This window comes from Phocoena phocoena, chromosome 18 (genome assembly GCF_963924675.1).
Source record: "Phocoena phocoena chromosome 18, mPhoPho1.1, whole genome shotgun sequence".
NCBI lineage: Eukaryota > Metazoa > Chordata > Mammalia > Artiodactyla > Phocoenidae > Phocoena > Phocoena phocoena.
This window is the reverse complement of record NC_089236.1, coordinates 706,012-718,167: the sequence shown is the minus strand read 5'-3', so window position 1 is coordinate 718,167 and position 12,156 is coordinate 706,012. Positions and strand designations below refer to the sequence as shown.

The window sequence follows — 12,156 nt, the reverse complement described above, 5'->3', positions numbered from 1 at the left end:
TATACGACGGGACAGAAATCTGTATGATGAACTAATGACACGGGTTCCTCAGTATCACACGGTAACAACCTCTGTCTCAAACAGCAAAGCAAATGGTGAAAAGGGTGACAGACAGTAAGAACAAAGTGGAGTTTCCACATCTGTGTCCACTAAATACCTGCATCCAAAACCAGTTTCTAAGAATAAAACCTCCTCAACAGTGGAGGAAAAGGTATATTTGTGTGCTAAACTGAAACTGAGCGCTTAGAGCCATCAAAGTAACATTTCCTGAGTGACTTCTCATCTGTCTGTAACAAGGTGCTGCTTCAGACGGAAAGGGACGCAGCCTCCAGTGTGTTAGTATTTGTGCTGTGTGTTTCTAAAATGTGAACCTTAATTCAAGGGCTTAAAGTAGTCAGAAATAACAGTAAAATAGTGAAGTAACTTTAGAAGTGCAGCAAAACCTTAGCCTAGAACAACTTGGAAAGTATCTTGCTCCTCTCTTTATTTAAAAAGATGTTTGGGGACTTCCCTGGTGGTGCAGTAGTTGGGAATCTGCCTGCCAATGCAGGAGACGTGGGTTTGAGCCCTGGTCCGGGAAGATCCCACATGCCATGGAGCAACTAAGCCCGTGCACCACAGCTACTGAGCCCACGTGCCACAACTACTGAAGCCCGCACGCCTAGAGCCCGTGCTCCGCAACAAGAGAAGCCACCGCAATGAGAAGCCTGTGCACCGTGACGAAGAGTAGCCCCCGCTCGCTGCAAATAGAGAAAGCCCACGTACAGCAACAATGACCCAACGTAGCCAAATAGATAGATAAATAAATAATAAATGTGTAAAAGAAAAAAAAAGATTGAACCCTGTTATAAACTATGGACTTAGGGGAAAAAAATAAACAAAAACTCATCCTAAGTATCTAAAACAATTACCTGCCAATGTTCATAATTGATAAAGTACTCATCAAAAACACTTCTATTTAGTGAGACAAATTTTAGATAAATAATCCATTTTGTTAAACTACACTGCTGAAAATACAGATACATTCCAGTTTGGGGGCCCACGGGGCCGGCGGTACTTGCCTTGTAGTACCAGTCCTGGAACCGCCGGCAGCAGTCCTCGCTGCAGAAGTCCCTCACCACGCCGTCCAGCTCCTTCGTCGCACCCTTCTTACACAGCTGAGAGCAGTAGTTGCAAGTCACACACCTCAATCCTAAACGCCTTGCAAAATCCTGTTTGTACAACAGTTTGCAGCCTGAGAAATATAAGGTTTCATTATTAAAACAAAAACTCATTTTTGAGGTAAGAAAGAGTTTACAGGTCAAACAGAGTACCACTGGCTTCAGAAAGTGTTTATAAATTCACATACACAGTCCTCTTTCTATCCTGATCAAAACTGTGAAATCTACTGTGATCAACATCAGCCTGTGAAAACTAAAACAGAACATGGAATATTACATTAGATATGGTGTGGGTTCAAATAATTCATTTTCTAAGACTTTCAAGTCTAGTAACACTTCAAAACTGTTGTACCTGCTCTGTGTAAATATAATCCAATATAATCCTGCTTAAGTATCACAAACACACCGCAAATGGGCATTTTAGAGAAATGAAAAGTGGAGACTGTTGAGAGGCAATGAGCAAACTTAAAGATACATTCAGCTAAGCAGGCATTTTAGCTCAATTCTCTAGCCTCACCCATCTCTGTCACCCTAAAGGACCTTCAGGGAAGTAAAACTGGTTTAATGACTTGTCCAAAAACAGCATGTTGTTATTCTATTCTTTAAGCAAAACACTTCCTTTCCCAACTATATCAATGCATTATTTTAACGGTCCTTACATTTAAATCTTATTTATTCCCTAGGACATCTCTATAAAGGATTCAACAACCTTCATACGTCTACTCATGCTGTGCACTTAAGAATGACCTTCCACTCTGGTGTTGCTTCCACTTTTGTATCTACCAAAATACTACCCATCCTTTAATAGGGACTGCAACTGTTTCCTATGTAATTTACTTGGCAATTACTTATGAACTGTCCTTATGGCTTCTTTTCTGTTACTTTGAACTATATCTTAAAACATGTTTAATATTTTACCTTTATTAGCTTTATCTTTCTAACTAGGTTTTGATGGTAGTACCAGGTATTACATGTTTTGTTATTTCTGACAGGTTCCAGCAGAGAATTAGGTGCAGTTAGAGAAAGCACAAAATATATTATTAAACAGGAAAAAAATAGACGTCCTTTTTAACCTTTTATTGCCCAGAAAGTCCTTCCAATTGAAAATGATGTTCTTTAATGTCAATTATCTTTTTGTTGCAACTTGTCTTTCACTTTAGTAAGATCCACATAATCCAAATGCTATGTGCGCTAGCCCTCAGCACTAAGGCACTCTGCTTTGTGAATCACTGCACAAAAATTCAGGTAAAAGAGCTAAATTAAATTCAGAATCAATGTCTTTAATGCAACATTATGTCACTTTTCATTATAGCTGCAATCTTAACAGTAAACGTGGTTACTTTTCATCTGGGGGACTGAGCCTACATGAATAGGAATGCCTGCTGTGATACAGCAGTACCCTCTTGCAGACATGACCTCAAGTGTGAAATGCTTAATGTATAAACGGAGGCACTTGTTGAATGGACTAATAATCCTTTGATATTGCTGCCATTCCCTACTGCTTTTAGGATTTTCCAACCTTTTTATTGCCTCTAACTAGCGGTAGAAATCGATAGAAAAAGTGGATCCAGGATGAAGGGGAAAAAAAAAAACAAAACTGGAAAATAATTGAAGAGGACAGCAGGTAGGAAAGCTGGGAGTCCAGTGCCTGGGGCCAAAGAAAGAACAGACAGTGAGAGCCACAGAGCAGAATAGGACATTTGGGGAAAAGTAAAAATAGAAAAAGCCCAAAACCCTTAGCTACAATCCTGGCTCCTATCTCTGGAGAATCAGAATGAAAAACAAACTTCATTTTTCTAATCAGCCGCCTGGCACCAAAGCAGCAAAAAGTATAAATGAGAGGAAAGAGAATTCCTGAATGTACTATTACAAAAGCCAGTGTCTCCCTGGCATCCCAAATTGAAAACCTAAAAGTCTTTTCTGCCTGTAGTAATGCCTCGTGTGATGTTCCTTCTGGTATACTGAATACCTTTGTAGACTAGGCAGTAAACGGGCAGGGAATGAAGCCAATGGAAAATAATTCTAATCCACTTGGAAAATCAACTTTCAGATCACAATCTGTCTGTTTAGAAATAACGTGGTATGATAATGCTTTTAGTTTATTCTCAAAGCTTCCTTGTAATGGAAAAACATGTTACCAAATTCTTAGAGATAAAACACCCTGGGGCCCAGAGGTCTATAAATACATGTAATGTAACAGTAGAAAAGCTAACTCAATTTTTCTTTCAGCTATACTAAAATTGTACCACTACTCTGAACATATGTAGTTACATATTTTGAAAATATTTTGGCAAAAAATTAACATTAAATATTAAAGAAAGTTATGAACAACACTGTATATGCACTTGCCTTCACTACAGAAAGGTCTCTTAACTCCAGAGAAATTCACTGTTTCGTGAAGAGTCTTCTCCTCTTGGCAGTATTCACAATACGTAACTATGCAGTGCAGCTTCTTATAGTCATCTGAACAAGTCCTGCTGCAGAACTGATGCACTTTGTTCTACACGCACAACGGGAACCTTGTAAGTATACGACATCCACCTCAAGAACAAGTGTAAGAAATACACAAGCCACTTTTACAGAAACAAAGTCAAATCATTTACCTACTTAATGTTATAATCCCTAGTGATACATTTCCTATAGGCCACAGACACCCAGTTTAACTAATTCACTGCTGCATTTAGACATAACTCCACAAAATTCAATACCATTAACTACCTTAAAGTTACTCAGTGAAAGAATAAAAGTATAACTATCACTAAGACAAGATGGCAGTCTGGTGTTGCTAACAGAACTGGAGAAATGGGAAGAAAACAATGGAAGATACAACATGGATAAGCTACAAAAAGATAAGAACTATGACAATCATACCATTTTCACTCAAAAAGAAATATTCTTAAAAAAAAAGAGAGAAATATTCTTTGTTGAGTACAGTCAAGCAGACTGGATCGCATTCCTACCACAGCTTAACAGTGACAGACCTACTATGGGTAAAGTATTCGACTGGGGGTCATCACACGGTGTGCGGCCAAGTGTGAGACTGAGTTGGTTCCCTTGAATACAGCAAGGTTAGTAATTATTTAGTTTTTTCTCCTGGCCCCAAATCCACAAGAGCCAGAGCTACTTCTCAAATATCCAGCCGACCAGGAAAGGGCGGCAGCTTTTCTTTTCCCATTTCTCCAGTTCTGTTAGCAACACCAGACTGCCATCTTGTCTTAGTGATACTTATACTTTTATTCTTTCACTGAGTAATTTTAGGGTAGTTAATGGTATTGAATTTTGTGGAGCTATGTCTAAATGCAGCAGTGAATTAGTTAAACTGGATGTCTGTGGCCTATAGGAAATGTATTGCTAAGGATTGTAACATTAAATAGGTAAATGATTTAACTTTGTTTCTGTTTTTTCAGGGCCTTCAACATCCTTCCTGCTGTGATTTAAAGACGGTAACAGTCACTAAAACTCATCACTGGGTGCTGACAACAGTCTCAAAGAAAGACTGGTTTAAATGCTCTTGAGACAGCACCAAACACAATTACAAAACTAAAAAATTTTCTAGGGACTAAATAATAAAATTTCAGATTGCCGAAGTACTTTAGAAATCATGTAGTCCAGTTCTGGGGATCACCTTCTGCCTAAGACTCAGACACTGAGGGATTTGCCAAGAGCCACTATTAAGTTTGGCTCAAGGGCAGCTGTTGTTAGCACTACATCTTGTACACCATTTATTACATACTCCATGCCCTTGAAAACATGGAAAGAAAGAATAGCCGAAGGTGAACACTGCTCAAGCAGCAGCATCCAGACAGGGCCACCCTGCCCCATCCTCCTCCCACCCCCATCCATCCATCCATTCATTACTGCCCCCTTACTGAACCAAACATTAATGCTCAGAGTTTCTGCTATGGCAAAAAGACGTGGCAAAGTAAATTAATAAACTGGTGAAGGAAAGAGTGATGAGAAAGGGAGAATAAAATTTATATTAGGATTCCTTTATTAAAACACAATTATAAAACTGTAAATGACAACATGGTAAACATAAGGCAATGTAAGATACTACAGTTAACAGACAATACTTATAAAGGTTCGGGGTGGGGAAGGAGATGGGAACAACACTGCACAAACAAAAGACACCCCAGGTATGTGGCTAAAATGACGTTCTGTGCACTACTATGAACATAATATATTGTGGATATGACTTCAATAATTTTCTGTTTGACCTAAAAAAAACCAGATCCTTTCTTGGTGCTACTCCCACATAAAAAAAGCAAATAATCCAATCATCACAAAATCGGAAAAACGAATCCTTATCCACTAAGAAATAGGTTCTCAAATGGAAATGTCATAGTTACTATACCAGACTTTCATTTTAGCACTAGATAACATACATTAACAAAATAGGACTTGCCTCCCATTCCAGGATTTCTGGCTTTGAACAAAAGGAATTTTTGCAATAGTTGCACTTCAACTGAATATCACTTGGAGCTACAAACTGGCCGTTGGGAGATGACTGCATGCTGAGAGCCTAAAACAAAGCACAAAACACACCAAGTCTGAGGTGGATTTTAGGTTTTTTTTGTGACCACCATCAAATATCAACGACGTCCAGGAAAATAGTACCTATCTTTCTTAAATACTTATTTCCTCAACGTATAAAATTACATTTCTGAATTTTGTCTTTAAAAATACTAGTATGCTAAGTTCATTTTCTACCACATGATTACTACTAATTATTTAAAATAATACGGAAAAGGAAAAAAAATCATAAAGTTCAATTATGATTTCTTCTTTAAGAAAATACAAGCAAATAGTGAGGTCAGTTCACCAAGTTCTGAACTAGTAAATAAACACAAAAGAACCTAGCTCCTAGTTCTGCCTCTAGTAGCTAATTTACTAATGATTTGTTGCATTATTGCCATCATTTTCATTCCAAGTCCATCAGTGAAAATAGCCTTTTAATACTTTTTATACTTGTTTTTAAACAAAGTTGGGGGGTAAGCTTTACAGACTGGTATTGATGCCAGAAATTTATTTTAGTTTTATTACATTTTTAAGAGTTAGAACGATGTACAGAGTAGAAAAAGATATAAGCATACGTGGGCTTTAAGAGTTTTGTTCTGGGACTTCCCTGGTGATCCAGTGATCAGGACTCGCGCTTTCACTGCTGATGGCTTGGGTTCAGTCCCTGGTCGGGGAGCCAGGCAGCGTGCCCGGAGGGGGGGTGGGGGGTGGGGTGGGGGCACGCGCGGGGAATTTGTTCTAACCTGAGTGATGAGTATGCTGATATTTAATTATCACTCTTTAATCCATATTACATACAGTCTGTTGAATGTATGAAATAGTACAAAATTTTTCAAGGCAGCAATGGAGGGAGAAAAAAACCTTTAACATTTTAAAACTTCGATAAACATCATACAACACAATGAGAATTTGTGAAAAGAAAGAAAACACGCATATTTAAGACTGTAACTACCAGGTGAATGAATTATTTAAAAAAATAAAACCCAGCAACAATACCCTTAGTGTTTCCAAAAAACTGAAGTCCGTTAAAGTTAATTATCCTTTCACAACAAATGAAATGTTATCCTATTATCTTACTATGAAATGGAAAAACATCTAAGGAAGACACAAAACTTCACGATCTACGGTCTACTTTAAGATAAAGAAAAAATGCTGCTCTTCTATTTGTCAACTTTGTACTTTCGCGCAGTCACAGAGTGATGAGGCTGCCCTACAGGCTTATCTTGGATGCATTCCTCCGAATTAAGAGTAAATTGTTTCTTTAAAATATACAATGTACATACACAAATGTTCTTATCAAATGATGGGCAATACAAGTTTCAATTAAATGAAAATGTAGTTAAAACATTTTCAATTAACATTTCAGTTTACCCAACATCAAAATGGAAGAAAGTTAAAAATCTGACAAACAGCAAAGACACTGTCCTCCTCTCCCATAATTAATCCTTAGTCCTTAATTTCTGTTTTGAGAAGAACCAACAAGTCGAAAGCAATGTTTACCACTCTCAGGACCTATCAGTGGCCACATCCCAACTTCCAAAAGAAAAGTTTAATCTTGAATGTGGTTAATTACCTAAGCTCAGGCAAGGTATAACTATTAACAAAAACAACATTCCCCTGGCTGAATTCAAACTACCTCAATTTAAGGTAGTTAAGAGACCGCATTTTCAATTTAAATCAATTGACTAGAGCACAGTGCCTGCAACACGGTACAGCTGTTGGATGAATGAACTCAATCTACCCTGAAATTTCATACACATCAGGTAAACCACTTAACTCATGCTGAATCCCCAACTACTCCACCTCACTGGTCAACCGTCTTACACCTGAACACATCCAGCAGTCCTGTCCTGAGACTATCCATACTCCAGCTCTGACAACTATGTCAGAGAGCTCTTCTTTACACTGACCGAAACGGAAAATGTCTCCCCGAAGCTGATCTTGAATGAAACGAAGGCCGACCAGGACAAGTCCAATCTCCAGTCCCACAGCAAGTTTCTAATACATGAAGAAAACGTGCACGCTTGTCACTTCCGGGATAAGTGTACCTACATCCTCCATCCACTTAACATAAAAGAGAACCCGTAAAAGTCAGATGCTACTCAAACCATCTGCTAAGAAACAACTGCATGGCAGGCACTGAGGTCAATGACACTATGTGAAAACGAATCAAGAAAAGCCTCATTCAAAATGGGGCCAGGAAGCTGGGCGGCTAACTTCAGACCAGCAGGAGGAGAGCTGCCTGCTTGCCCAGCAACCCAGCAGCAACCCAGCAGCAACCCAGCAGCAACCCAGCAGCAACCCAGCAGCAACCCAGCAGCAACCCAGCAGCAACCCAGCAGCAACCCAGCGATGAGCAGCCCCACCTGGGACGCTGGCCCTCCTCCAGCTACCCCGGGCTCAAATCTCGCCCTTCAGTCTCCAGACTTGCCTGTGGTGCCGCCTCCTCGGCTACTCTGAATCAACTTGATTTTGCTGGCTAGACTACTTACCCTTTTGTTTTAAAGGTTGACAGCTAAAATTTACTTTCCTTCCAAGTCTGTATCATAAATAACAATAAGAAGTCAATTTCGAGCATCTGTGCTAAGTAGAGGGCTGGTGAAGCTACCTCTGCTCTGACTCCAGAATCTCTACCCTCCAATTTGACCCTCAACACAAAATATGTAAAAATCAGCACATTGAATAAAGATGAAATATATTACACCGCTAATGTTCTTTGTGTATTTTATTGGAAGCATTAGGCAAAGTAAATAACAAACCTGGAATTTAGCCACACAATTGGAATTGCAAAAGTTATACAGTTTTCCATCAGGCATTGTGGCTTGATACTGAGGTAAAGAGTTTCGCTTACAAAAATGGCAAATAATTCCCAAACCTAGAAGAGAAAAAGTACATATCTGATTTTTTATAAAATAAAGTTTTTTTTTAAAAATCTTAATTGACCTGAGAATAGTTTAATGAAACTTTATGTAAATATTATTTTATTAATTTCTGAGATTATTTGCACCTTAAAAAAATACTGTCATAAAAGAAGACTCTGATACTATCTCTAAAACATACACAGATACATGAAACGATCTCAGTTTTAGATAATGTTTGGATGGAAAAACAATTTTAGTTAGGAACACAGACATGGACAGAACTTCACCAATAATTTAAAAATTAAATGATCAAAACCATTCAAGTTTGCACTAAGAAAGTTTAGTGTGGTAATAAAAATAAACCAATTATGCAGTTAAAAGTGAGCATAAAATGAAAGCCAGAGGAGAAAGAGTAGTTAAGAAATTATTAACGTTACTGAAGTTTTTAACTGTCCAAACGCCTGAGACTTACTTTGTGACTTTGCATATTTTGTCTTGTGACTGTTCATGCAAGCAGTTGAACAGTAAGGCTCCATATACCCATTAGGACCTATACACTGAGTCATATCAAAAAACCGGCACTGTGTTCGGCAGCCAGTACAAGTGGTCAGTTTTCCATATTTCTAAAATTTGAAACATAAAAAGAAAATTAAAAATTTAACTAGAACAAAATATTGTACTTTTCATTATACTTTTTCTCTCTGCAAAACAATTCTGTTCATCTCTAATCAGGCTTAGTGGGTCAGAAATCTTCATCTGATGCAAAGTGTTAACTGCAATGCAGCTATATTAGAGTCAAACAAAACCATGATCTAAGCTAAGTCTCCTTCAAAAACAGTGGTTTGCCCTATTAATTAAATAGAATCCTTACATATAAGTAGAAACTGAAGATGTAAGAAAGGCACGGTGTTTTCTGTTCACAGTGATGACACACCTCCTTGTCATGCAACAGAAGAAATTAAATGAACCTACAAAATATAAGTCCTAATAATCAAACAACTACCCTCCTTCAGAGCTGAGCTGCTATTGTCCCAAGCACTCTGACACTTCTCTTAAAACTGATTTAACACCTTTCTACTACATTTAAAACCTCGCTCAACCAAAATAAAATATAAAAACTTTAACATTTTTTTAATTTAAAAAAATTTCATTCAAAATGATTTTTGGTTATTAAAGTTAATAATTAGTCAATAGGTAATAATAAAGTCAATCGTATCAAAGGTGAATATTGCCAACCCTGATGTAATTCAGAGAATGAGGTAAAACCAAAGGAGGAAAGGCCAAAGGAGGTGCAGCTTGGAAATTACTAGACAAAAGCAGTATCACTGAAATATAGACAGTCTTACAAAAATACAATTCAGAGGAACTGGTGTGTTTGCATTTAAAAATTAACTTGATATAAAAATAATAAAAATAAAAATTAACTTGATAGTCACAATTAGAAATCAAACAAAAGTAAAAGCAAGCCTTTAATTGCAACTTGTATTTGATTTTTTTCCTGAACTGTAACAGAACTGTCATAATCAGTTAAATCAAATATCACACGTCACGATGCAAAGTAATCGTACAGTCAGTCCTCCGCATTCGTAGACGCAAGGTCATTTTATAGAAGGGATTTGAGCATCCGTCTTTCCACATGTTTAGATTACTTCACGCATCTTCGCACCCAACACCACCTAGTACAATATGATGACATAAGAAGTGCTCAACGTTCCATGGATGGATGAATAAAAGATGTCAGGGAAGACGACAATCGGGCCAAAAATAACAAAAAAATGAGTAAACTGCATGGATAAATTTCACAAATGTCACAGGATTTGAGAAAATAAAATAAGAAATTGAAGGTAAAAACATTAGCCAAAAGCAACATCAACACCAAAAAAAGAAAAAGCCTTCTCAGCATACAATTAATATAAAAGTCATGAGAAAACACAGCTGTTTCCATGCCAGGAACGCGTGTTCTATTCCTAGTGGTTCCTTATTTACTTAAACGTCACCCAAAGGAAGCCGTAAGTTTTACTTTTCAAAGTGGAAACCAACTCATTCTTCAAGCTCTGATACGCTCAGAAAAAAAGAAAAGAGAAGAAAAAGAAAAACTTATCAATAGCAAAAGGATACTAACACGGAAAAAATAAGAATAACTGCAAACCTATTAAGTCTGATTATGACTCTCCCAATGTTCAGGACAGTAGAGGAGAAGGCTGTTGTTTTGTTTGGAAGGACAACATGTTTTCCTGGGGCCTAATATAATAATTTAAATTTTATCTATATAGGAAGAAGTATCAAGGAAAACACATCAATAAAACAAAGAAAAATAAAAGAATGTTTAGAATCTGGCACCACAGTACAAATGAGGAACACTAAAAATATCAGGACACCTGCCATTGTATCACAGTGTTACAGAGAGAAAAATAAAGCAGCTCCCAGCAGGTGGATGTGAGACCTCCACAGAGCAGCATCTATGAAGAATTCTTTTACAGATATAAATGAGGTCCAATCATCCATTCTAATCTTGCACTAGATTTTTTAACTTATTAGAAATATCCTTCAACTTGACAATGATTTTACTGCCAGAATGGTTAAGTAATTAGTAAGTTTTAAGACGTACCCATAAAAAGTAGACCAGTTGATCTGGGTCAAGTAAGCAAGAAGCTAAGCAACTGGTCCCCACTGAGAAATAGTTTTGTGTGAAACTAAGAAAAACAGAATCATTAACACTGAAAACACTTTAACAGCCACTTTCACAGTTGCCACTACTTCAACAACAAAAAGGCCCATCTAACGGGAGAGTATTAGCAAAAAAAGATATATGCTGTCATGCCACGTTTTCTCTGCTTCCTATGTAAACAACGTAATCATATTTAAATTTCATGCACCCTATAAATATGCACTGAGTGATTTAAGGAACAAAATCAAGCGGAACAAATTCACAATTATTATATTCCCCATTCAGGCACGGGAAGAAATAAATTATAAATTCAGTAAAAAAAAAAAAGTATGAGGTAGATGTGATAGAAACAACACTGGTGAGGTAAAACGAAAAAATAATGGGGAGTTTGCGGCAAATGGGCTCATTTTCAGTCTACTCATTGAAAAAAGGTGCCTTACATTTTCATGTTAACCAGCTCCACGTGAATATCAAAATTAACCATCACAAGATTCTAAAACTTCTCCCTAATTTTTCCTTTTAGATGTAAGTAAAACATCTCATTTACTACATTTTTAACCAAGCAAGTGGACGGCAAGGGTAGGTGCTCAAGAGACAAAGCCTTGATGGACTTGTTACTGCAAATCTAATCTAGGAAATGGGCACAAGTGTGGCTGCACAGAACTGACTTCCTGGCCACATCCAGATACAACTGAAAACTAACTTAGGTCCATGACATCACATGGAAAAATTATTATCTTTATATTCATTAACATCTAACAGAAACGTAGCTTTCTTTTCATTCTGATTAGAGGTAATAAACCACATTAGTTTTAGCAGAACCCGCTAAAACAAAAATCCCCAACTTTTTATCTTATACTGGCAGGTGGCTCAATATATCATTGATGTCCAACATTACTTCAAAAAACATTATATAACAAAATAAATAAATAAATAAATAACATTATAG

The 12,156-nt window shown here is 37.2% G+C and overlaps 1 protein-coding gene across 3 annotated transcripts in view; it reads right to left on the bottom strand.

The window, feature by feature from the left end:
- The window catches only part of LOC136137438 (zinc finger MYM-type protein 2), a 62,876-nt gene that overhangs the window by 26,772 nt on the left and 23,948 nt on the right, over positions 1–12,156 (bottom strand). For all 3 annotated transcript variants that reach the window (XM_065895789.1, XM_065895787.1, XM_065895788.1), the window contains 5 exons: positions 9,012–9,162; positions 8,438–8,553; positions 5,566–5,682; positions 3,510–3,660; positions 1,062–1,234 (listed from right to left, as the gene is read on the bottom strand). In XM_065895789.1, the coding sequence (XP_065751861.1) occupies positions 1,062–1,234; positions 3,510–3,660; positions 5,566–5,682; positions 8,438–8,553; positions 9,012–9,162 (708 nt within the window). The remainder of the gene's footprint in view (positions 1–1,061; positions 1,235–3,509; positions 3,661–5,565; positions 5,683–8,437; positions 8,554–9,011; positions 9,163–12,156) is intronic.